The sequence below is a fragment of the Cyrtonyx montezumae genome, unplaced genomic scaffold (genome assembly GCF_038088225.1).
Source record: "Cyrtonyx montezumae isolate F1298 unplaced genomic scaffold, pur_monq_1.0 scaffold_3, whole genome shotgun sequence".
Taxonomy (NCBI): Eukaryota; Metazoa; Chordata; class Aves; order Galliformes; family Odontophoridae; genus Cyrtonyx; species Cyrtonyx montezumae.
The window spans coordinates 86,409,456-86,437,254 of NW_027072034.1; the positions used below are offsets into that span (position 1 = coordinate 86,409,456).

The 27,799-nt window shown below is 40.8% G+C and overlaps 1 protein-coding gene across 1 annotated transcript in view; it reads right to left on the reverse strand.

Annotated features, from left to right (window-relative positions):
* The window catches only part of CLCN1 (chloride voltage-gated channel 1), a 38,786-nt gene extending 18,016 nt beyond the window's left edge, over positions 1–20,770 (reverse strand). Inside the window, exons 1-9 of the mRNA XM_065742244.1 lie at positions 20,323–20,770; positions 13,816–13,969; positions 13,229–13,360; positions 11,789–11,917; positions 11,552–11,685; positions 9,964–10,041; positions 9,190–9,301; positions 4,803–4,928; positions 2,586–2,670 (exon numbers count right to left, since the gene is read on the reverse strand). Coding sequence (XP_065598316.1) covers positions 2,586–2,670; positions 4,803–4,928; positions 9,190–9,301; positions 9,964–10,041; positions 11,552–11,685; positions 11,789–11,917; positions 13,229–13,360; positions 13,816–13,969; positions 20,323–20,511 — 1,139 coding nt within the window. The 5' untranslated portion in view covers positions 20,512–20,770. The remainder of the gene's footprint in view (positions 1–2,585; positions 2,671–4,802; positions 4,929–9,189; positions 9,302–9,963; positions 10,042–11,551; positions 11,686–11,788; positions 11,918–13,228; positions 13,361–13,815; positions 13,970–20,322) is intronic.
* Between the last annotated feature and the right edge of the window lie 7,029 nt (positions 20,771–27,799).

Sequence of the window (27,799 nt, forward strand, 5' to 3'; positions counted from 1 at the left end):
AATGTACCAAACTTAGTGGGATAGTGTCCAAAGTTTGACACCTACATTTTCCAGAGCAACGGGGCAGATGAGTGCATCTACCAGAGTAGTGAGCACCCCAACCCTCTTTAAAGACAAGAAACCTAAGCCAATACATCTCAACAGCATGCACAACAACTCAGGTATACTAGGCAACAGGATGAACTGGTGTTCTATGTCCAGACTGAGAACTATGTTGTTATAGGAATCACAGAAACTTGGTGGGAAAAAAGTCACACGACTGGAAGACAACAATGCATGCATACAATCTCTTTGAAAGGATAGGAAGGAAAGAATAGGAGGTGGAGTTATTCTTCATGTAAAAGTAATGTGTGTGTACATAGGTAAGCTATAGAGATATTGAATAGCTTTAGATCACAATTAGAGGGATTGCCACCAAGGTTATCTTACATTTGGTATTTGTTACTGACCTCCTCATCAGGAGCATAGGATCAAAATGGTTTGAGCTGGAAGAGACATAGAGTCATCTAGTTCCAATCCCCATTCCATAGGCAGGGACACATTCCACTAGATTAGTTTGCCCATGGCCCCATCTAGCCTCATGTTGAACAATTCCAGAGATGGAGCTTTTCTGGACAGGCTGTTTCAGTACTTCACCACCCTCACAGCAAACAATTCCTTCCTTATATATAATCTAAATCTATTCTCTTTTAATTTAAAGCCATTATTAGCCTTTGTTCTATCAGTACCTTCCCTTAATAAAAAGTTCAGCTTTCCTGTAGGCTTTGTTTAGGTAGTGGTAAGCCACATTCATGTCTCATTTGAGCCTTTTCTTCTTAAGACTGAAGAATCCAGCTCTCTCAGCCTTACTTCACAGGATGTGTTCCAGCCCTCTGATCTTCTCTGTGGCTCTCCTTTGGACTTACTCCAATTGGTCCATTGGTTTTTCTTGTACTTGAGAGCCCCAGAGCTGCAAGTGGTACTCTAGGTAGGATTTCATGAATGTGGAGTGAGGGTGGAGAATAGCCATGCTAGCCATGCTTCTTTTGATAATGCAGCTCAGGATATAGTTGCCTTTCTGGGCTGCAGGCACGTACTGCCAACTCATGTTGAGTTTTCATCAACATTCCAAAGTTCTTCTCCTCAGGGCTGCTCTGAATTCATATTCCACTCAGCCTATATTCCAGTATTTGAGATTGTCTCAATGCAAGTTTGGGACCTTGCAATTGGCGTTGTTGAACTTCAAGAGGTTTGCATGGGCCTACCTCTCAAGCCTCTAGGTTGCATGCCCTCCCTCCAGCATGTCGATCATACCACATAGCTTGGTGCTGCTGGCAAACATGCTGAACTCAATACCACTATTCATGTCGCTGACAGAGATATTAAGTAGTGATGGCCCCAGTGGTAATCCCTTAGGAACATCACTTGTCAGTGATCTCCACCTGGACATCCAGCCATTCACCACAACTCTTTGAATGTGACCATCTAGACAAATTCTTATCTACAATGTAGAGACAAAGAAGTTGTGCTAGAAGTTGTGCTCTGCACAAATTCAAGCAAACAATACTTGCTCTTCTCTTATTCAGCAATGCTATCATAGCATAGAAGGCCACCAAATTTGTCATGTATGATTTGCCCTCTGTGAAGCCATGTTGGCTGTCACCAGTCACCTCTTCATTTTCCAAGTGCCTTAGATAGTTTCCAGGAAGATCTGCTCCATGATCTTGCTGGAAGAGGTAAAATCGACTGGCCTGTAGTTCACTGGGTCTTCTTTCTTTCCCTTTTAGAAATTGGCATTATATTTTCCCTTTTCTGTCACTATGAACTTCACTACACAGCTACAGTTTTTCAGATATGATGGACAGTGGCTTAGCAACTTCATTTGCCAGTTCTCAGAACCATCAGATGTAGCTCATCAGGTCCCATGGACTTGTGCACCTTTATGTTCCTTAGATGGTCTCAAACCTTATCTTCTACTACAGTGGGCAGTTCCTCATTCTCCCACTCCCTGGCTTTGGTTTCCATGAGTTGGGCAGTGTGTCTAGAGCTTCTTGCCCATGAAGACTGAGGCAAAAAAGTAATTGAATACCTCAGCCTTCTCCATATTCTGGGTAACCAGGTCTTGTTTCTAGAAAGAAACAACTCACATTTTCCCTAGCACTTACTAACACATATGTGATGGAGGTGACCCCACTTAAAGGCTATTTTGATGATATTATGATCCCTCCCTATTACATTATCCTATGCCTGTTGCTCAGTAGCCCTGTCTGTCACTGCTTCACAGGGCTTCTGCTTACTTTCTACGTGCCCTTTCCTTCCTAACTTAAAGCCCTCCTCATGAAGAGAGCCATCATATTGGCAAAAATATCTTCCTCTCTCTTAGAAAGGAGCATACCACCTCTCCCAGGCAGATGCTAATCTTCTAATAGGGTCTCATGTTCATTAAACCTTACCCGTTGTGTTTCTTGGGCATAATTGATGAAGGAAAAATCCCAACAAATGATCAAAATGTCTAAAAGAGCTGTTATTCTGTTTTACAAAAGAATTACCAACAGAACTACTTCATATCTTCTGTAGAGCACTAAGCAAAGTTCCTGGCAACTTACCCTATTACAGCAAATGCTGGCAGCTCTTGCAGATCAAAGGGGAAATCCATGCGAAAGTTAGTTCTGAAGAGTGCTGTGATGGTAACTGTGAGAGAAGAAAGAGGTAGAAAAGGAAAGGAAATAATGAGGTAAGAAGTTAAATGCCATAAAAGCCAGGAGTAGAGACAAGGGAACTAGTTATATATATGCAGTTATATCATCTCATATTATGTACAATATTACAGATAAGCAGATTGCTTTAATTTTAGTGATCTCAATTTTTAAACACTTGCAAACCTATCACTCTTGATTATATAGTTTTGTTTTCAGAGATTGTTCTTATATTTTTAGCTACAATCCCAGATTTGTACATAGCTTTCTTTATTCTTTTCTTCTGCCATCCATTGTTTATATAGAGACACTGACCAGTATAATACTGCATTATTGTGATGCTTTCCATGCAATCCATGCTATAGCTACATCTGCTTGGAACTCTGATAATTTTATATTAAAGCTTTTCTGGAATAAGGTAGCAAATGCTGTATGAATTTGTGGTAGTTTAGATGTTCCACATAAACATTACAGGTAGATATGAATAGTGCACATTAAGGAAAGCAGCTCCATCCACTTGCAAGTATATTACCTACCTCACAAGAAAGCATTGTTACTGAGTGACAATAGTACCCATGCAGGAAACTATTGCAAAGACATTATTATGCCTACAAAGTGCATAACTGCTGATAGCAGACAAGACTAGAGACTGAAGATATCAGAATGGGTCTGAAAAAAACTGCTGCATGAACAATGACTGAAAAGACTTGTAACTGTTGTAACAGAAGGAAACAAGGAAGAAAAGACATGAAAGATAAGTTGCAGCAGGCATGATGAAAGACCATAATGAATTACTGGTCTAAACAGAAGTTTCTATTTCTCTGAAAAGGGATTCTGGCAACACAAACAGAGCAAATTCATAATTATGAAAAACAAAAACAAAAGCCAACATTTTTCATAGCCAATTGGATCATGGAACATTTTAGTCCAGACAGTTACTAAAGCAGAATATGGTGAGCCATTCATACAGATATTAAAGCTGTCTGGATGATTTTGAAGAAGAGCAGATTAGATAAAATGTTTCAGGAATTAGCTAATTTCAAATGATTTGAGAGATCAGCAGGGGACCTAGAATAGATGGAGGATCAGGAATCAGAGATTATCTCCTGTCATCTGCCTTCTTTTATCTTCCTCCGGAAATAATAGAGGTAAATGTTCTTGAGACAGATCTAGTGGTTGAATAACCCTAAATATGAGGCTGTTTCACAGGCAAAGATATAGTCCTTTCTGCATTCAAAGTATGAAGTATTGTCACTTTTTATATTCAAAGAGAATATTCAAGACAAATGATATTTTAGCACAATAAAATTAAATTCTGTGATGTCAGGAGAGATGTAATTATGGCAATTTTAAAATGGGAAGAACCCACATGGAGCTTAGATCAGTAAAACAGTAAAATAGAAGTGTAAGAATAAAAGACAAAGGCATTAGAAACACATTTACACATAAATGGAAGTCCTCTACATCAACTGGAAACTCATTCCAGCACTATCAATTCAATACAGTGTCAAATCAGTTCAGATTTCTTGAACACACTCAGTCTGCACTATTTCTGTCTGCACATGTTGCACTCACTCCTTTCAGTTTGAAACAGTTATTTATTTATTTATTTATTTTCTACCAGAGCTACAGTTGAAGCTAGAACAGTTGGAGCTTTCAGTCCTCGGGACCTTCAGTCAGACCCCACAGTTCTGCAGCCTCCTAATCATTTTGTCACCTAAGTTTTTTAGACTACTGCTTGTTTAGTCTGCTTCCAGCCAAGAGATGACTGAACCAGACTGTAGTGTTTCCAGATATGTATCACCCTCTTTGTGATGGGATATGTTTATGCTTGCAGTCTTGACATTATGCTGACTAAAGGCAAAAATCCCACCTCAGGACCCCTCTTACTTGACTGGGATTCATACATGGCCTTTTTTCAGTCATATCATGAGCACTCTGGGATAAGTTGTGTTAGACATTTAGTGGTATAAGATGCTTCACTTTATCTTTTCTTCTCTGCTGTTGTATGTCCCAGTGTCATGGCAGAAGTCTCAAACGTCCTAAAAGTTTAGGGCTCTGAGAAAGATGGAAAAAAAATAATAGGACAACTTTTACACAAAGACAATAGAAATGATTTTAGCTTACCTGCATCCTTGTTCCAGACAGCAAGGACTCGGAAAATGAAGGCACTAAAGGTAGCTGCAAAGAAACCTCTCCAATAATTGCGCACAGCAAAGTAAGTAGAAGTGACTTCAATGCTGAAAAGGACCCCTAGAAAATGTGAAAAAGAAGCAAAGTTAAAATCAGAAGTGCAATGACATAAGAACAAGAAATACTTCTAGAAAGCCTTCTAAAGCAGTGGTCTCAAGACTTCTTTGATTGTGTACCCCTTTGGGTAAAATATTTTTGATTGTGCAGCTTTACTATACGTAAATTTGTTTATACCTTGTATATGTGCAATACAGTACTAGTATATTTGGTACATTATAAAGCATACACAGAAATAAAAATTAAAAATGGTAAGATGATAACGCAAGGAATATTTTGTGATTCACTTATTTTTTAATTAATTGTACAAAAACTTATTCTCACTAAAAATATTATCATTAATATTTGTTCTTATTTTTTAAAATCTTGGTTTAACACTTAGTTATATGGTGATTCTGTTTGTAAGTTTGGTTCATTTCCACACTTGGTTTTAATGACTATCAGAGTTGAAAAAGAGTCCTCGCAAAGAATGAAATGGGAGGAATGTAACTTTGACCACACTTATTAAATCACAATACTCATTTTTCAATTCCATTCACCATTTATGCAAAGGTTTTAGCTGAGAGAGGTTTTACAAATGACATCATTTTCAGCAAAAAAAAAAAGCACAAAATCTCCACAACACAACATCCCTCTGAAAAATCATGTACCTTTTCACTCACTGTTAAAATGGCACTTTCACCTTGAAGGGACAGATTACACGTGTTTGTATTTTTGAGAGTATCTGCTGGGCAGCATAATGCTGCCAGCTACTTGTCATCACAGAAATGATCAGGAAAGTCAGAACACCTTTTTGTAAAAGAAAAATATGCAACTCATCTTTTAATTTGACAACTCTTAAGTCCTTTGCCATGAAATAACCTCTGTGAACTGCTGTGTAGTACAAAAGATTTTCATGGTCATTCCCCACCTTGTTACAAACTATTGTAAATATCCTACTCTCTTAAGATCTTGCTTTTATGAAATTAACCATGTCAGTGTCATTCTGTTGCACTTTGTGCACTTCTGACTCTTCATTTTTTGCTGCAGTATCTTGCTTCTGAGCCACGCGACCAAAGATTTTCATGTGCTAGTGCTGCCTCTGCTGTAAGCATACACCAGAATACTTTCCCATTCAATGATACTGCACCACAAGTGGTTACACTTGCACTGCTTTTTAATAAAACATTGATTTTATGAAAGATATCATTTTACTGTTGAAAATATATCTTCTCTGGTAGGTCTTTCCTTCACACATTTCACTACTGAAACAGAATCTAGCAAATATGAGAAGCTTAGACATGTTAGAAACATCTGTACTTCTATCCACTCAGCTGGGTTGGCTGAAATACATTGCAATATGCTGAATGCAGGTGAACAGGTGAGGGCATTACTGTCAACTGTGTGGTGGAACAACCAACCTTCATCCAGGACACCTCACAAACTGCATGTGACATGTGGCTATCTGACACATGAACCAAGTCAAGCCATCACTGTCAGAATGTCTGCTGTATACTGGTAAACCTTAATTTCTTTCTTTTTTTTCTTCTAAATATAGAAAATAAATGTTAGTAGACATTCCAGCATTTTCTTCCCTCAACCTAGTGGACTGTTTTGCATGCCTCCTGAGATGTGCACGGCCTCAGTTTGGAAACAACTGTTCTAAAGAGCCATCAACTCTTGTCCTTCAGAAAGCTGACACATGTAAAGGAAAGGCTGTTTAAAAGGAGTTTGGGAGATTGGTGGCATTAAAGGCATGCATCTTTGTTTAAAGTATATGACAAATCAAATATAGGGTGCGGGAAATGGGGAAATGAGAAGTGGACTAGGCAGGAGATGACTTAGGTACCTGAGAAAAAGGAAACAGAACAGCCACTTGCCTCCAAGTGGTGTCCCAAAGCAGCAGCCGACACCCACAGCACAACCTACAGTCAGGACATCCGTGTAATAGTATGGCTGCTACTGGTAGAAGAGACAGTGAGAGACAAATAGGAAAAAAGGAAGAAAAGCAATGAGTGAGTGACAGAATTAGCCGGTATGTCCACATACTATCACCCAGCTCTGTCACTAGTTTTACATCATCCATGTTCTAGTTGGCTGCAAAGTATTCAAAGACAGATTCTATGTGGTACAAGGCAGGCATACCCTTGGAGTCACATATTCAGAACATGAGGAGAAGGCAGCGTCTCATCTTTCATTGAAACATGCACATTTCTGTCACTTCAGAAGGAACCATCTTATGAGATATTCTTCATAGCATGGAACATGCATGGGTGTGTTACACTCCATCTCTTCTACTTTGATATAGAATTTCAGGTTGTACATGTGCTAGAGAGTGTTTCTCTTCTGAGTTTGCATATACAAGGCACACGTATATCCAGAATGGAGTGGCTGGAGGTTTTATTTTTATCATCCTGGATGGCTGCGTAGTTAACAGGTCTCCTACTGAAGGATTATGCCCTCCTGGTTAAATCACTAAAGTTTTAAGTTTGTAAGCAAACACTAAGACAGTTTTGGAGGGCATGGGGAGAGATCTTCTTCCACTCTCTTTAAGATTTGGAAGAGCAGTTGAAGGCCCTGACATTCCTGAGAATGATGACAAGCCCTAAGTCTCCCTAAGGAGCGGATGGATTTTGTTTCAAGTTAACTAAATTCTAGGTAGTGACTAATACAAAAAATAACACGGTTAAATACCTGTGTATTTGGTACTTTCTGCTATTATTTGTCCCTGAAGCAGTCTACTATGTCTTCCATGAGAGCTGAGTTTTGAGAAAGCATGTACATTGGCATTCTGAGTGGCCAGGAAAAATTCTAAGGGCAAAGGCAATGAATTCCTACTTACCTGAGAAAGTATTTGATAGAGCCTCAATGAAGAGATTTGTCAAGGCTATATGGCTGCACAGCCCAACGAAAAAGAGCCATAGATTATTCTCTGATGCATAAAAGTCCTTATTCACAGATTTGCCTTAGGTCACCTTTGTGCTCTGTTAATGTCTCTATAGTCTCAAAGATAATCACGTCCAGAATGGGGAACAGTTTCAGTTCCGTGCATGGGACAGTGTAAGGGTTGTGTTACAGCCCATCAGGGCAGCGATTAACAGCTTGTAACAAAGTGTACATATGACATGGCCTGCAGTATAGCAAGAAGCAAGTAGAGGTGTTAGAAAGTGCAAAAAGCCTGATGAAATAGTGAAGAACAGGAAAAGATGAAAAGGTTCAGGCATGACATGGTATAATCCATACCACCCGCAGAGAACAGTCAATGGCATATGGCATCCCCCAGAGTGTGTGAGAGTGCCAATGCTGTGTAACTTAGGAGTAGCCAGAGACTAAAAGAAGCAGACAAACAAAGAGTAGTGGAATGCACACAGAGAAAGCAGAGCTGGGCATCTTTTGCTTATAAAGGGCCAAATTGGCTTTTCAAACACATTTTGAGGGATCCTCGCTAAATACACAGGGTAGTGTTTTCCAGCAGCACATCAAAAAATTGTAGTTGCATGTTAGGAGACTTAGGTCCAGGCAATAGAAATCAAATTCTGCAATTTGGTGTGATTCTATAAGGGGAAATCAACTAGAGCCATAAAAATTATGATAACTTTCAATTAATTCTTTTACTACAAAAGTGCTGTCACAGACTCACAGCGAATTTCAGCCTGGAAGGTATCACCTTTCCAGTTCCCTGCTCAGAGTTTTGCAACTCAAGCAGTTTGCCAATGATCTTGTCCAAATGAATCCTAAGAGTAAGGATTCTCCAGGCCATCTGGGCATCCGTACAACTACCAAACCAACCTTGGGAGAGGGGAACAACTGGTATTTCTGTTCTCCACTCCACTACTGAAAGTATAAATATAGTAGTTCTTTGTTCCTCATTCCTGGTCATTCTTGCCATCATCTCCTGCCATTAGATGATGACATTTACATGTAAGTTTTTTTTACTTCTGTTCTATACTGGGTCTTCATAGATTTCCAGAACAGACCTTAGGACTCCCAGAATGAGTGAACAATGAACAATGTCCGTGGTAGGTAGAGACTGAGCAAGACATGTTATTAGAAAAATTAAAATCTTCACTTTAGAAGTTTGCACTCAAAACCTGTCACTCTTCCTGCGGCCTTCCCAGGATCACCCTCTCCCTCTCTCTCATTGCCACTAGTTATATGATTAAAGAAAGAACCCATGATGCTAAAGAAGTGGAGAGACATTCCTGGAGAACCTGCATGAGAGCAGGAGATCTAACAGCAAGAGGCTGAGTTTTACATTAATAGTCACACATAGGAAGTCACTTGCCTCCAAGAAGAGCCCCGAAGTAACATCCAATTCCAACTGAGCAAGCCACCACCAGGAGGTCGAGCTGCCTGTGCACATTCTGGAACAGAGAGGGCAGCCAGAGGAAGGCATGCTGTGGTTAGAGGGAGCAAAGCCAAAGGGTTAGGATCCAGAACAATGAAACAAAGCAACAGCCAACAGCAGATTCAGCCACTGCTATTACAAATAACAAGCTCTACATACTTTAGTGCAGTTTTTAGCACACTCAGTTGGTCTACAGTAGTGAGATTTGATCCTTATGCATATACAGGATCAAGTCAAACAGCGCCTTCTGTTGCTGTATTACAAAGCCAATTACTGTTAGGAATTTGTAAAGCAGTTCCTACATATAGCTATATAGGTGGTTAATAGCGTTTGTTTTTTTTTTCTTCAAATACAACTCGTCCATACATCAATCAGCCGGCAGAGGCCGTTCTGCAACAGCAAAAGCCTACAGGCGGTGTCTGGCTATATTTAGTAATGCTCTACACATTCTACCTTAAATTGATCTTTCTCCACAGCTATTTAAAGAAAACTTGTGAAATACATGTTCTTAATCATTCTCTGTGTATTGTGGTAGGCAACACACATGATTGATCCTGCCTTCAACTACAATTTTCTTCATCTGGTATCTTTCTGCTTTAGAGCAGCATAGTGAACTTCAGTCTATATGTCCCCTCTGTGTGTAGTCGACTACCAATGTGTCTTAAGAGATCAGCCTGTGAAATAACTGAATGCCAGAGACATGTGCCTTACCTCATATACACCACAGAAAATGGACATAAACTTGCTGAGTACTGCTGCACAGATACTGGCAATATGCACAAAAGGGCCCTGCAAGAAAAGAGGAGAAAAATTAGAAAGATTTTTTTTTTTCATTGAGGGTGGCTCCAAAAGTAATTCCTTATTGTGGCAGTAGAGGTTGAACATTCCAGTTGGATGGGGAGGAACTTAATTCAACAAGGACAAGTGCAGAGTCTGGGGAGGAATAAGTACATGCATCAGTACAGGCTGGGGAATGACCTGCTGGAGGGGAGCCCTGCAGAGAAGGACTGGAGTGTTCTGGTGGACAACAGGGTGGCCATGAGCCAGCAATGTGCAATTGCAGACAAGAAGGCTGATGGTACCCTGGGGTACATTAAAAAGATGATGGCCAGCAGGTCAAGAGAGGTGATCCTCCTCCTCTACTCTGCCCTGGTGAGGCCACATCTGGAGTATTGTGTCTGGTTCTGACTCTTCAGTTCAAGAAGGTCAGAGAACTTTTGAAGAGAGTCCAGTGGAGGCCACAAAGATTATTAGGGGCCTAGAGCATCTCCCTTATGAAGAAACACTGAACAGAGACTGTTCAGCCTGGAGAAGAGAAGATCTTATCATCAATGCTTATCAATATCTAATAAGCACGAGTCAACTGGATATGGTCAGGCATTTTTTAGCTGTGCTCAGTAACAGAACAAGAGACACTGGGCACAAACTGGAACATAGGAAGATCCATATCAACATAATGAAAAACATCTTTAAGAGTTACAGAGCTCTGGAACAAGCTGCCTGGGGATACTGTGGAGTCTCCTTCTCTGGAGATATTAAAAACCCATTTTCTATGTAACCTACTGTAGGGTATCTGCTTTAGCAAGGGGGTTGGACTACATGATCCCCAGAAGTCCCTTCCAACTCCTATGATTCTGTGATTCTTCGATTCCCACCAGTATTCTATTAAATTCTGTTGCTGTGTGACAGATGGCAGCAGAGGGACAGCCTGGCAAAACAGCATCTGACACAGAAGTGTGTATGAAACCAAAGTGTGGAACTGAACTTCTCCATGTGGAAAAAATGGCATCCATTGACATTAATTGATGCTTTCTGAATGTTGATGGAGACCAAGCATGGGGTGTGAGCACAGTGAAGTGGTGAGTGGTGCACTTCAGCAGTGGCGACAGTGACACGCAATTCAAGCCACATTCTGGGTGGCCTTGCAGATTTGTACAAATGTGGCATGAAGGCTCTTGTTCATTGTTGGTGAAAATGCATAGGTAATAATGACGACTATGTTGAAAAATATCATTTTGTAGCTGAGAATTTGCTGTCAAATAGTGTTATTGTGCTCTTTGTAGCTGTTTTAGTTTCCATGGAAACAAATAGGAGGCATTACTTTCAGAGCTACCTACAAATATCAAGCCTTTCAAAGTAGAAGAAAATGGTTAGTGGAAGATAAGTGCTGCTAGGAAAAACAGCTTTGACAAGAGGAATGGTGTCAAGGAAAAGGAAACATTTGAAGTCTCTTGCACAGACAGCCCCTTCCACTGCGTAGACCCCAGCTACTAGCATGCATGAAGATAGCAATATTTACCTCTTTCCCCACAGGCATGCCACTTCCAAGCCCAGCTGTGAGGCCCACAACTTTGGCCACAAATGCTTTGAGAGTGAGATATTCCTTGAGGACTACTCCCCTCATAATTGTCTTGAGTTCTGGGATCCCAGACCCTGAAAACAACAATAGAGCAGAAGATATAGAAAACCCAAAGGCAAGAGGAATAAGAAAAAAGAGACAAACAGAAACAGATCTTGCCATGCCTTCTGCCCTCACCAACAGCCTGTGGAGAGACGAGGTGGCAGAAGATGGCTGCAAACAGAATGAGAACAAGTGGGTATGCTACCCACACCAGATATTGCAAAGGAACATTCGGGTGCAGCTCTCTGTACATCCACTTGTAGGCTGTAAACAGACAAACAAACAAGTTGTCAGTAACCACAGCTGCTCCAAGCAGGTTGGTAAACTTTAAAGAGTCACAAACAAAAGCCCACACCAGCTAAACTCGCCTATAATAAATCTCTCTGAGAAATGCTTTCTGAAAGTCCTAATTTTCTAAGACAAAAAGGGTAAAGCCTTGTTACATTTGAAGTACAGGATCTCAAATAATATATGCATTCTGCAGCAATGGATACAAGAGATTCTTTGCTCTTAGACACTATTAATACCTGTGCCATAATGTGGCACTGGGAGAGCTGTATTACTTTCATTTGCAAGAGGGCATTATAAGGGCCTTGAAGAATGACATTAGTGTCCTCTCCTCCATTTCAATCACATGAAAAATTGTTCCTTCAGAAAAACTATCTTAGAAGTCCTGCTTACAATTTGCCTTTGAAAGCAGCAGCATGAAGGGAGCGGTGCCAGCTGTTACAACATGTGCCTAGTGCATGCAAAATCAGAGGGTGTTTCTTTTTTGAGGCTGGCTCATGTGCAACCTGAGACTCCTTGCCAAAATAAAAGAGATGGAGTAAAATACACACATGTATGCTCCATGCTCCTAAGAATTTTGCATGAATCATTTTTTCCAAATAGCAAATAACAGCATGTGGGTAATACTGTATATATTTGTGTGCATGGAGATTAGCGTCAGGACCATTGAAAGATTTTGTAATTTTTAAATCTGGAAAAGGGTATGGGAACCAGAGGAATGATGTAGAGAAGGATATAAGCCAGTGATTGTTAGATCATCTTAAAAAAAAAGTTTAAGTAAAGAGCACTATGTGGTGCCATGTAGCAGAAAACACCAGAGCACTATATAAATAAAATTTGAGAAGAACAGTAATGAGTAACAAAGCTGCAAAAACCATATCAAGAGGGTGTCGGAGCACCTTTTCCCCTCCCCACCCACCATATGCTCAACAGACCTGGGGAGGATGGCAAATTGTATAATAAGGACCAAATTGTATTGTATCATAAGGACCAAAGTCACACAGTGTGCCCTTACACATAATTGAGAGAAGGAGAGAAAAAGAGAAAAAATAACAGCTTAACTCTGAATGGTACCCATATCCTTTGCTCCCTGCACACTTAGAAATATTTCCCTATCACTCCTTTAAAGAACCTTTTCCTAGTTAACCTTCTCTTTACTGTGCAGCAAGTATTTCAATCTTCCTGGGGTGGTGACAACGTAAAAGGAGGAGGGATGTTGGCTACTGGGTTTTGTAAAATATTTATATAATTTACAGTATGCTTTTGCAACACTTGAATGAGACCCACCCTGCAGGCTCTTTGCACTGGCATAATCCATTCCCCAGCTCACCAACGCCATGACCAGACCCAACAGAACCAAGAAAATCCAGTCCTCTCCAAGCTTCCTGGTAACATATTTCTGTATGCGTCTAGCGCAGTCTGCAGAGGGAAGAAAGAACCAGAAACATGGAGGCAACATAGATGAAATCTGTGCTTCTGTGTTGAGAACTGACCACCAATAGTGTGTACTTGAAAGAATCATGAGCTTAGTGTGTTAAAGGTCTGATATCCATCCTTTCCTTGCAGTCTTTCAAAATTCTTTGAGGTTTCAAAATAATAATAATAAAGGGGCAAGATAATTTGACCTCTTGTGCACTATTGCAAAAATATTTTTCCTCTTGTTATAGAGATCTGTTGCAGGAAAAAAAAAAAAAAAGATTTTTGGACAGATATTCCTACAGCTAGCATGCAAATGACTTTTAAAAACAATGTGACTCCTCCCTTCTTTAATTCTCCCCGTCAAAGCCTTCTTGTCTTTTTGCCTTGCTAAAATTCCGTATCTCTGGCTGTTCTTTTCAATATCTGTTCACAGGGTATGCAAAGATATATCGTACCTTGGCATTTGGAATAGCGTTCTTCTTTTATCTCTACTTGACTCTCACGTTTCAGGGGTCTTTTGTTGTTCTTTTGGGCCTGTTTTGTGTTCAGTAGATTTGTTGCTTCCTTCTCAGCAAAGTCAGTTATCTGGTCTGTGTATTGTCCATAAAGCTAGAGGAGCAGGAAGCAAGAGAGAAAAAAATGAAGATGCAAGGCAAACATTCCTTCACAAGTAGCATTAAAATGAAAAGGCATATTTACTAACAGTCAGAGTTACAGACTCAAACATATCCAAGCAAGGAGACAGATACACAGAAAAACTCAGACAGAGGCAATTCATTTATTTTTTTCTTTTTCCTTCCTAGTTTCCTCTTCCCAATCTCTATAAAATCTTCACATCTTCTTTTGGGTGTACAAGCTACAATAACAGAATGCCAACTGCATTCTAACATCCTCAGAAAGAGTGGGCTCAGGTCTGAAAGGAAGAGATTTGGATAGGCTTTTTGGAAGTACAAAAGAAGGTCAAAACAGTTCACATTAGGCTGCCAGAATTAGGGCTGTCTCATATACTTCAGCAGCACTGCAAAACAACTCTTAAGGTTTAGAGAGGTATTACACTACTAAAGAGGCTGCAGGAATGCCCTGCATCTGTTCAATCTGATGCCAAGGAATGCTTGATAGGGTATGAAGCCACTGATGGTGTCTTCTGTGGAAAAGAAGCAGGATCAGTTCATAAAGAGCAGAGAGTACCACATAGCCCCTCTTATTATCTACTCAAATCATTCTACTTAGTCCCCATATATCTCTAACTCATCTGATATTTTTTTATTACCTAATCCAGCCCTTGTCATCAGATACTAATCTTGAAATCATTTGATATTACGCAATTCACAAGTAGCTACATGAGCTTCCCAATGATGCATCTCACATGGATCAGTGATAAAACTGTCAGTTGTGCCATCTTGTCAAAAAAGAAATCTCAAGGAAGCCGGAAAGATCCTGACTATGTCCACTTGTTTGTTTATCAGATTCCCCCAGAAGTAGCTATCCTCCCTCATTCTTTCATGGTATACATGGAGAAGACGTGCACTTGTGAAGCTGTGAGCAGACCTCTCCCTTCCACTTGTCATTCAGTGAACAAGCTATGACTTTACATCAGGTTCCTGCCTGATGCTGCGCTGGTGATCTTGGCAATTCCCACCTGCTAGAGCCTAGCCTGCTTCCTGCCCAGCACAACAACTGCTTCTCTAAGATATTCTGAGTGGCAAGAGAAGTGGCAAAAAGTCAAATGCTTCAGCTGGAGAATGAAAAGACATATGAGATATGGAGCTCTACCATGAGCTTAGGAGATAATTCTATCTGACAGCTTGGCTTTTCCTCCTTTCTAAGTGATGCAAGAGATGTTGCTCCTGTTCCCATGGGATTTCCATTAATTGAAACATCATCAGTAGAATGGCAATAAAGCAGATCACGTATCTGTAAGAGAATTTGAGAACAGATAGATTTGGAAACTCACAGAATGCTGAAGTCTTGAAGGCACTTCTGAGGGTTTTCTCTTACAATCCTTAGCTCACAGTATGATAAATCCAAGGCCAAATCAGGATGCCCAGGGCTTTGTCTGAGCAAGTCCTAGTCATTTCCAAGGGTAGAAATTTCCCTAGCTTCTATGGGCTACTGTTTTAGTGTCAAACAGAGTTACGTTTTCAAACATAACTGAAGGTCCTAAGTAGTTTATTTGCCTGTATTCCTCAGGCACTTGAACTATGTGCAACACCTCCCTTTAAAATCCCTATTATATTTTCACAGAACAGAAATGTTGGCTTTTTTAATCATCCTGTTCTTATGGTGGCTTACCTGCCATGTCTGAAACAGATTGAATATCTGGAGCTATTCTTCTATCCATCACCGCACAGCAAAGTTATATTTTATTTGATTATTAACCCCATTATTATCACCACAGTCTAACCAAATTAATTGATACATACTCTTAGCAGTGAAGAGTGGCCATGCTCTAAACTCCATAACATAGATAGGACAGTGGAACATGAAGATGAAGGACCTGTCAAGCTTCACATAAGCTATAATGTATAAAATCCAATACCAAATAGCAGATTAATCCCTGTTTCTCTCACTGTATCTATTTCAGGGAGCAATGCCAAGCACCAACAGATTTTAGATAAATGCATTTTCATATCATTTCAGCTGATTTTTCATTGCCCTTACATGCTCATAAGGGATTGTTTTATTACAAATAGAGTTTGATCTAAACTATGAATTTTATTCAAATTATGTACTACCTTGCCAAGTACCCTGTTCAAATTAGATGGAACAGCATAATAGCACGAACAGTAAATGACATCATTCAGTATCCTAATTCATAGCTTGTGTCTGGCTGAAAAATTATGAACTCAGGATGTGAAAGAAAAAGAGCTAATCTCAGGATGTAAAGATGAAGGTTCTGTCCTGGAGAACAAATTAGTCTCAACTCGCTTCAAGAATACACATGCTTCATACACATGCTCTGTTTCTCTGGGACTCTGGCACTGCTTCAAATTGTTGTCAATAATCGTAAGACAGAGAAAGATTTAAAAATCAGAGGATGACCTTATAGAAAAATTATGTTAGGCAAGAAGTATCCTTTCCATTAGAATGCAGGTAAAACTAAAACCACAACACTGTAGTGCTTACACTTGCATTCCTCTGATACCATCTCTTTCTGAGCACCACAAAAGCTGGAGAAAATTTTAAAATACGTCAATTATCACTTAGAGAATTGGGACAGAAAAAGGTACTATTGTGTCTGGCTTTGCTAAATTCTGGATGAGAACATGAAAACAGTGCAGAAACCACTGAAGGTATAAATACTGTTAAGGATATTGTGTGTATGAGTGGGAGGAACAACAAAAATTAATCCAGGGAGAGTGTACATCCTAAAGTTCATTTTCAGGGAGAAAGCTTTTATTAATGTTTAACTATAAAACCAGCAGGAGGTGTGTCTTTAAAGACAAAAAACAAACAAACAAACAAATAAATGAGGGGGGTGGGGGGAAGTTCCACTGTTTAATGGTGTAATAGTTCTCAAGAAAGTTCTCACAACCTCAAGACTTCTCTGACAGCTATTCTGATGCTGAGCATCTACTTAAATCTGCACTCCCCTCTCAGTCCAAACCCTAAGTTGTTCCCCATGCCATTCAGATTCAGCAATGTATTCTCCACAGGAAACTCTAATAATGAAATCCCTTCCCCCAGCACCACTATTGCACACTGTTGCTCTTGGCCATTGAGTTTGCTGTGGCTCAGCAGACTGCTCATCCCTTTCACTCCTGCCTTAGATACATGCTGCTGTTCCTGAAATGATCTTCCTTAGTAAAAAGTCTAGTCTCAATTGCTTATGCATAGAGCTAAGGAGACACATGTGATGGACAGGGGTTAACTAAAAAATAATAATTGTCCTCAAAGAAGTAAAGGCAAAAAGGGGTGTTATAATAGCAGTACTCCCTGCCTGAAGGGAGTGAGAGGGCTGGAGAGAAAACAAGAGCTAGACATCTCATAGAGGCACAGTGAAGAACAGGAGGAAAAAGGTGAAACTTGCAACAAGGGTATGTTCAAGCGTGTAGAAGGAAAATGTAAGGATTCGGCACAGAAACAGGTGCCTGGAGTGGCTTGGCATCTTCATGCTTGGGGATGTTCAGAACTTCCTTGGATAAAACCTATGAGCAGGGTATTGGGCTAGAGAACTCCAGAAGCCCCCTCAAGTCTTTCTGTGAGTCTCTATAATGCTACATTGTCTAATGTCTAATGCTAATGTAGACATTAGACATTGTCCAATTAATCATTACACTTCCTTACCATCTATGTACTGCTATTGAAGCTCTCTGCCATAAATACCCTTTCTACCTCACAAATGCCATATCTTATAAAAAATTCATCAGTTTGAGCTGCTTGAGGAAGCTCTCTGTGATTCTAAATGGTAGAAAAGATCTCAAGCCTCTAATTCTTGAGCTTACAAGGAGACAGGGATTGACATTTTATACTGTCTGATAGTGATAAGGCCAGGGCAAATGGCTTTAAACTAAAAGATGGGAGGCTTAGGTTAGATGTTAGGCAGAAAATTTTTACTCAGAGGGTGGTGAGGTCTTGGAACAGGTTTCCCAGAAGAACTGTGGAATGCTCCATTCCTGGAGGTGTTTAAGACCAAGTTGGATGAGATCCTGGGCAGCCTGAGCTGGTAGGTGGCAGCCCTGCTCGTGGCAGGGGGTTGGAACCGGATGATCTTTAAGGTCCTCTCCAACCTCAGCTGCTATATGATCCTATTATATTGTTAATTTAAGTGTCACAAATTATGTATAAATTATTATTACACATTACATTATCTTTTATGTAATATATCAACTATGTACTGTTAGGAAATCCCAGGACAGAGATGAAGTTTTCACTGTTCTTTGCCCTGTAAACCCAGTCAAACCCAGTCAAATCACACATTCTATCTGAAATAGCTTACAGATTACATATAAAATAGAAAGGAACAGCTAGCACAAGCAATTGACACAAGAGAACTAAAACGCCTCTGACTTTTTTTTTTTCCACATCATAGTGGTGAGTATTCTGCATGGAAATGGATGAAAGCATGTGCAGCAGATTGTTTATCACATTAATAGTATAAAAGTGCATGCCTGTACAAGATGTGTGTGATAGTATGAATATGATAGATAGAATGAGCCTTATCTACATGTTAATTAATGGCTAGCAAAATACACATGAAGAGCAAGACTAGTTTTACAACAATTTGCCTACATACTATATATGTAACTATGTGATTGCTTACATAACAATATTTCTAGAGCATATTTTTAGTAGATCTATAAATATGACCGTCTGTTTTCAAGAATGACAATTGTCTTCACAAAAGCATACTTGTATGGAGATGTTACTGCCTGAAGACATGTATGGGAATGCATCTGATGTCCTGCTTGTCTGTGTTGGAGTTTGACTACATTCACTGACTGGCATGCCTGTGGATGAAAAGACGCCTCAGGCCTAGGCAGCAAAAGTTTTTATGCCTCACTGTGCCATCTTCTAAGAGTGGTTTTAGCCATGTAGGAGTAGTCTGTGGAGTGGATACATATTAACTGGTATATTTTTGGGTATCCCAACTGACCAGTGATTCATGTAACACAATGTGCATTTCCATTCCCATAACCCACCTCAGCCCTCCAGGCCTAGCCATTGCTTCACTTGCATCCCACAGGAGGTCCAGGTCGCATCTTCAATGCGAAATCTCAACGTAACTCACTTGAAAGTATAAATAAAGCATTAACTCTGTCCAGACTCCTCCCAGTTCTGACTACTGCTTCTGAATCAGCCAGAGAGTGGTTTTGGAGCAGTTTAGTACAGAAATAATTTGCAAACTCTCAGATGTTTTATTCAGCTTCAGAAGAGAAATTTCAGAGTACGGCCAGGGGACAGACTTTCTAGTCTTTTGCAACATGGCAGATATAATCCTTGTTGGGGTGTTTATCTACTGGAAGAGATATTCTTGGTGGTAAATGTGGCATTTTCCTACCCCAGAATCACACAACTCTTAGGGAGATCAATGCACCTCTTCTCCTATACCCCAGTCATTGACTCAAGTATTTGTGTAAGGGGATTTGAGAAACCTCTGCTCATATCTTCCCTGTATGTATTTCATATTCACACATTCTCTCTCCCTCTCGTCACTAGACCAAATTCTGCATTGCTCTAAACCCTTCTACGTCAGCTCAATCTGAGCAGACTGGCAGGAAATAAGACACCAAGACTGCTGTAAAACCTCCTCTTTGAAGAAGGCTGTCCCAAAAGGAGAGGTAGAGGAGATACAGAGGGCAATAGAACAAGAAGTCATAACTAGAGTACATCTTTGTACTAGATATTTTTCTGGCACAATATTTGTATGAACCAGAGTGAAAGTCAGGTCAAATTTAAGGGTTAGAAAATTCTTCACGTGTATGCATGTCAGTAGTTTCAGTAGCTCTTCACAGCTCTCAGGAGAGCTACTGAAACTACTGACATGCATACACAAGCACAAACTTACTCTCCTTGTTCAAGGAATAGTCAGAATAGTGCTCTGCATGACTGTTCATTCAGCTGTGCAGATGGATATCCATCTATCTACATTACTTTTTTGTTTGTTTTTATTTCCTCTCCTGCTCTACTTAAAATAACTATGCAGCCAAAGATAGATGAAATTTCTCTTCGCATTTACACATACATTAATGGTTTCATTGATTTTCACCACCCCAGCTTAAACATTCTAACACTATGGTCGTAACAGATGGAAATAAAAAAGAGACTTGAAATGCTGATATCATTCTAAGCAAGTCTGTGAAAGTAAGTCAGTGCCTTACCTGGAAGTCAACAAGAAAAAGAGAGAGTTGGTAGGATTGAGAATAGACAGGGATGTATGCTCTACGGCATACAGCTCCAAGAGCATATGTGACCCCACTGAGACTTGTGCTGCCAGAAACATCCCAGTTGTCCAACCCTACCTGTGGGTGGCTGAGGGAGTTCTCCGGGTAGTGCAGGTCGTCCCCTGTCCCCCCGGCCTCGTGTCCCGCCTCCAAGGGTATCCCATAACGGGTGGATTTCTCAAAGCAGATATAGTCGTATTGCGGTGTGCCCCCCCACAAAGCTGTCTTCGATCTATATTCCTGTGTCATACTCTTTGAGCTTTCCATTTTCGCTACTCTTGCTCATGCTCAGTTGTAACAGAGCTACCACCTCATGGTCTGGCCTAGAAAATGGCCTCTGCGCTTTCTTCTGTTCCTTCCTTCCTTCCTTTCTCTCTCTCATTAGACCACTCTGAGTTCTTCTCCTGCACTCACTTTCTCACTGCCCCTCCTACTCCTTGTGTCTCTCTCACTTTCTCCTCTTCCTGCCCAAAGGCAGGGTTCAACTATATTTATAGCAACCTTCCTCTGTCACATGATTCCCCAGTGCCAGGTCTGATCTCAGCAAAAGGCATTAGCTCTGCCAGGATTGAATATCAGGTGTGGGCAAAAGGGGAACTCCTGAAGGAGAGGAAAGGGGGATCAGGAGGAGGAGAAAAGAAGGCTGTAAGAAAGAGAGAGCTAGAAATACAGACACAATTTCTTTCACATCCTGAGTTCACCATTTTGCTTTTTCTCATTCTGTATGGTCCTCCAGAGTAGGCTACAAAGAAAGTCTCCAAGAGGATGATATGGCATTTCCTCCATAAACCACACTTCCATCTCTTCCATCATTCTAGCTAACAATATTTATATGTACATCCAATATCAATAATATCCCTATGGATTTTGTTAGACAGTACAGTCTATATCTAATGGCATTTTGGGCATCTCTGAATACTTAAAAAAGCAAGATCAATGCTAGCTCTGAACATCCAGGCTCATCTGTTATATTCTCACAAGCTTTAAATCTATAGTCATTCAGTAGCATTTCCCAGAGGAAGGCTGTGGCCCATCAGTAGGTAAGACTTGTAATGAACCACCTTAAGTAAGAGTTTCTAAGTAACAGTATCTAGGATACAGAAAGCAACATTTGGATACTCTCATAGATTTCCATAATAACGACATTAAATACTGATAGCCTATGTGGATGTTTTTGAAAGAAAACTGTTGCTTATATAGACACTAAGGCTTATATTACAAATTTTACTTAGTTTGTTGTATGTAGTACAAAAACAAAATACAGTTGTATACCTTATATAGAAAACCTAAAGACCAACCACTCAAAGCCCCAATAAAAGTAAAAACTGCAGTAGAACACTACATCTTCAGCTACTGTCATGTTTGCTGAAGGATAATATTCAGCATGCCCACTGGAGTAAACTAAAGGGAACCTATAGGTCCTTTCCAACCTTATGAACTTATGAACTTATGAACTCTACCCAAAGTAGCACTCTTCTAACTCTTTCTCAGAGGTCCCTTCCAACTCTAAGGATTCTATGGTTCTATGATTCTAATAGCTCATCAGAAATGACCAAAGTAGAAATGAGATAAAGAATGCCCTACTGTCAGCTAATCAAATGTATAATTTCCACAAAAAATCACTACATAATTATAGCCTAAAATAAGACAGTCCTATCTTGAAATATATTTTCTAAGAACAGTTCATCTCAACCTCTAAAAAGATCCCAAACCTCAGTCACTTCATCAGTAGAACCATGGAGGACCCCAAGGCCAACATTCACCAAATAACTCCATAGCGAGACAAGAAACCTTCACTATCCTCATGAGGAAAACAATCCACAAAAACTCTGCATCTTATTTGCACTTTCCATAGTGTAATGCACCTCATCCAGTGCACCTAATATTCACATTTATTCAGATGAAACTAAGCTATCATTAATGCACATGGTGGGACATATGCACTCTAGTATGTGCAGCTAAGGACCCAGCATTTACCTAATTCTCAGTGGAGAGCACTTACCAAATGATCTTGCCACCTCTGATCTCTGTATCTAGATATTGCTGATCAAGGAAAAGACAGAAATTAAACCTACCATTTTAATGAATGAGAAAAGATATGTCATCTGTAGAGAAATAAACTGGTTTTATGTTCCTTTATTTCTTATCTCCTGAACACTAATCTTATCATATTCTACAGATTATAAATCACTCTTTTACCTAAGAGGTAAAGACTTCATCAGCTGTCTTGGAACTATTAACATCCTCTTTATTTCACAATCTTTCCTCACAGCCTCACTAATCTTGTTAAATTCAAAGCGTAAGGGTATGTTGAAGGAGATTGTCTGCCCCTGAAAGGGTACTTAGAAAGGACCTTTTTCCAAGGAAAGAAGTGATAATAAGAATCATAGAATCATATAATTGCTCAGGTTGGAAAAGGCCTTCAAGAACATCAAGTCCAACCACAACTGAACCATAACACCTTAACTCTAACAACCCACCACTAAATCATGTCCTTGAGCACCACATCCAAATGGATTTTAAACACATTTAGGGATGGTGACTCAATTGCCTTTCTGGGGAGCCCTAAAAACCCTTTCAGTAAAATAAGTTTTTGCTTATATCCAACCTGAACCCCCCCTGGCACAACTTCAGGCCATTTCCCCTTGCCCTGTCACCTGTCACCACTGAGAAGAGACCAACCCCACTCTTGCTGCTATCACCTTTCAGGTATTTGAAGAAAGCAATAAGGTTCCCCCTCAGCTTCCTCGTCCCAATACTAACCAGCCCCAGTTCCTTCAGTTACTCCTCATAAGGCATATCCTCCAGGCCCTTCCCCAGCCTTGTCACCTTTCTTTGGACCTGCTCCAGCACCTCAATGTCTTTTCTGTATTGAAGTGCCCAAAACTGAACATAGTACTTGAGGTGGGGTCTCACCAGTGCTGAGTACGGGGGAGGATTATTTCCCTAGTCCTGCTCACACCACTTCTGATACAGGCCAGGATGCCACTGGCCTTCTTGGCCACCTGAGCACAGTGCTGGTTCATACTCAGATGAAGGTCCATCAGCATACCAAGGTCCCCCTCTCATCAAGATCATTGATAAAGATGTTGAATAGGAGTGGCACCAGTACCAAGCCCACGGAGACACCACTCATGACTGGCTTCCAACTGGATTTAACTCCACTGACCACAGCTCTTTGGGCCCAGCCATCCAGCCAGTGTTTTACCCAGCAGAATGTATGCCATCCAAATCATGGGCAGCTAGCTTTTCCATGGGGATGTTGTGCGGGACAATGTCAAAGGCTTTACTTAAGTCCAGGCAGACCACATCAGTAGCCTTACCTTCATCCACTAAGCAGGTCACCTTGTCATAGAATGAAAGGCTTGTCAGACAGGATCTACCATTCATGGATGCATGCTGCCTGGCCTGATCCCCATGTTGATCTTTATTAATTGATCCATGATGTCTCCTGAGATTACCCATTCCATTACCTTCCCTGGTGAGACTGATAGATCTGTAGTTACCAGGATCATCTTTCTGGCCCTTTTTGAAGATGGGAATCACATTTGCCAGTCTCCAGTCCACTGGGGCATTCCCAGTTCGCCAGGACTGTTGAAGGATGACGGAGTGTGGCCAGGCAACCACATCCACCAACTCCCTCAGCACTCTAGGCTGCAGTCCATCTGGCCCCATGGACTTGTGAGTGTCCAGCTTTCGGAGCACTTCTCCAAACATCTCATCATGGATTATGCAGGGCCTATTCTGTTCCCCATCTCTATCTTCCAGTGCAAGGGGCTGAGTGCCTAGGTAGCAACTAGTTTTACTATTAAAGACTGAGGCAAAGAAGGCATTAAGTACCTCAGCCTTATCCTGATCCTTGGCCATTGTGTTCCACTGTGCATTCAACAAAGGATGGAGATTCTTCCTAGCCTTCCTCCAACTGTTGATGTATTTATAGAAATACTTATTGTTGTCTTCCACCTTAGTGGCCAAGTTCAGTTCTAGCTGGGCTTCAGCCTTTTTAATTTTCTCCCTCCACAGTTTCACAACGTATTTGTAATCCTCATAAGTTGCTTGTCCCCTATTCCAAAGAGCATAAACTTTCCTTTTGTTCCTGAGTTCCAGCCAGAGGTCTGCCTTCAGCCAGACTGGTCTCTTTCCCCATTAGCTCATCTTCTGTGACTTGGGTATGGTCAGTTCTCACATCATTAAAATAACTTCCTTAAAGTATTCCCAACTTTCCTGGGCTCCCATGCCCCCCAGAACTACCTCCCAAGGTATGGACCTACCTCTCAACCATGGTCCAAAGAGACCAAAGTCTGCCCTCTAGAAGTCCAAGATGGCAGTTCTGCTGACTCCCATCTGTGCCTCAACAAGGATTGAAAAACCTACCATTTTGTGATCACTTTGCCTCCAACCTCTATATCTACCACAAGACCTCTGTTAACAAACAGCAGGTCCAGGATTTTGCTTCCTCTTGCTGGCTCCTTCACCAATTGTGTCAGGAAGTTAACTCCCACACACCCTAGGAACCTCTGGGACTGTTCCCTTTCTGCTGTATTATAACTCCAGCAGATGTCTGGGAAGTTGAAGTCCTCCACAAGAACAAGGGGTAGAGACCGCAAGACCTCACCCAAATGTCTATGAAGTAAAATTGTAGAATAGCTTAAATTGAAAGGGACCTTAAAGACCATTCAGTTCCAACTGCACTGCCTTGGGCAGGGTTGCCATCCACCAGATCAGGCTGCCCAAGGCTGCATTCAACCTGGCCTTGAATACATCCAGGAATGAGGCATTCACAGCTCTCTGGGCAGCCTGTGCCAGTGACTCATTACCCTCTGAGTAAAGAATTTCTTCCTATCATCTAATATAAATCTAATCTATTTTAGTTTAAACTATTCCCCCTTGTCTTATCACTATCAGAAAGTGTAAAAAGTCAGTTTTACAAGCTGTTGATAAGCTCCCTTCAGGTACTGGAAAGCTGCAATGAGGTCTCCCTGGAGCTGTCTTTTCTCCAAGCTAAATATGCCTAACCTTTCTTCATAGGAGTTGGGCTCCAGGCATCTGAACATCTTCATGGATAATTAGAAAGGGAGGAAGTGAAGGTAACAAAATCTGTCAGTCACATTAATTTACGAGAGCATATGAGAATTTAGGAATATTTGTGCCAGTGGTGTTACTTGATGGAGTACTTCTAAGGAGGGAGACAATCCCAAGAAGCAAACGTCACCGTCACACTAATGGGCTAACAAGCCACATCCAGAAAGGATGAACTTGGAACTTGCAAGACTGTGAGCTAAGGGGCCCCAGACTGGGAAGGTGCAGGAACTGCTGAGCTCTGCAAAATCATTGGGGGTGTTGTGCAGTGTGAAAGGAGAGCAGAAGGAACAAAGAATGGGCATAGGCAGAAAAAAGTATTAAAGGGCTGATAGTGTTTAAAATGGGGTCAGTTACTAACATGCTTGGCAGAGCTCTGCAGATGAACAACACAGGTTCACTTATTTTCTTATTTTTCTCATTAAATCTTCTCTTAACTCTCTCTCTGGATATACACACTATCTCTCCTGTGTGTGTGCTGCAAGACAGACCTGCATGCTGGGCAGGAGTGCTGGGGAGACACAAGAACTCTGCCAGGTACTCAAAGAACCCACAGATACACATGCTTGTGAATCTGGAGAATGCTGTATGAATACCTGAACTGGTGAGCCTGTACCTCTCACTAGCAGTGATCCATCTCTGCCTGTCTTTGAGTTATGTGCTCAGCTTTGCTGCTGGCTGAACCTGAAAAAGGGAAAAGGACAGCCTCCTCAGCCTGGGCAGAGATCCCAGTGACCAGACTGGAGCAGGGCTGAGCCAGAGCAGCTGTAGGATGCAGTCTCTTTCTTGTCATTCTTTACCTCACTTAACACATAGCAGCTACACTCAACTTGTATTTTGTATTGTGATTTTCTGTTTCAGACTCAAAGCAGAGCTTGTTTACTTTATCCAGCTGGCACTACTGCCATAAGAAAAGGTACTGCTCCAGTTCTACTCATTATCTTGCTCATGCCTTCAGATCAACAGAGTCGCAGAAGAACAGAGTACTGAGCACACCACTCACTGCCTTTCTGAGCTGCTGCTGCTCAGTAACTGCTGTCAGTTTTCTTCTGCCGTATTGCCTGTAATTCTGTGTAATTGTTGCTCTTTGTATATTTTTACTATTGCTCATTTACTCAACTTTCCACTACCAAGACCTAGCACTGCCTTTCTAGCAGGACACAGCAATGTAGTATTGTTGTTGTTTGGGAGGTTCCTGACAAACTCAGAGACTTAGCACAGAAATGGCAGAAAATGTAAAAAAAAAAGAGATGATGTAATAAGCAACTTGTACCAGAAACAAACACAGATGACCTGTAAATACGGCTGTTCTCAATTCCCCAGGTGCTTCTAAACCTGTTCAAAGGACTCACAAAAGCCTCAGTAGGATAGTTTACAGATTGCCCTACAAGAGAAAAAACATTCAACCTGCTGAAATACTAGTTTCTTCCTTGGGTATTACAGGCCTTATAGGTATGTCAAAGTGCATTTCTGTGGTAGTTCCTTCAAGAAGGACACCTTCATTGTGGACAAAACGACAGTCACAGCACAAAAGAGGGTCAAAGTGAAGAAAAAAAAGGAATATAAATTAGTACTCTCACCCAAGGTGAGTCTCTTCTGACAGTCATCTACCTCCCTCTTCTTCCCAGCTTTCTCTCAGATCCTCCTGTTTTTCTCTGCCTTTATTCCTTTCTCCTGGATGCCTTTCAGGATGCAAAAATATAGTTCCCAGCCATTGTAGCAAAAGCTCTCATAGTGTGGGAGAAGGGATGACTGAAGACTGACATTTCTCTAATGAGTCGGTTCCAGAGAGATTTATCACCTGAAATGTCTGTTATTAATCAACAATAACAAGGTTAACACAGTTGCCTGTGCCCTGCCTGTAGAGACATTATAATAATTTCTGAGCCTTCTCCTGTTTTTGCTTCTCCAGTAGATTTATCCAGATCTAGAATAGTTCACTTCCTCACTGTATACAAATCTCTTGTCTCACCAACAGATGGCAAACTCATCTGGAGTGAAACCTAGGGAGGTGGTTGAGGCACCATCCCTAGTGCTGTTCAAGAAGTGTTTAGATGAGGTGCTAAGGGATTTGATTTAGTAGTTCAGTGGGTAGGGATGGTGATAGGAGGATGGTTGGACTAGATGATCTTGTAGGTCCTTTCCAACCTAATGTATCTATGAATCTATGAAACATCACATCTGTTTTTCAGCTACCACCAATACTACATACATAGAAATTACAGGAGATGGTTAGAGCCCTCAAGCACCCCATACTGAGAGATGATGATTTTGTAGAGGCAGAGTTATTGTTAGTCCAAACTGTGTATGCAAAATAGTAAAGCAGTTATCTATGGAAAAAGAAAGAATAATACTCCGTGCTTCAGCCAACTTATTCCAAGAGGCCCATAAGGAAGACAACATAAAAGGACACAATACAAAAGATAGGTTATGAAACAAAATAAATTGTAAAGGTGAAAGCAAAAAAAATGAAGTT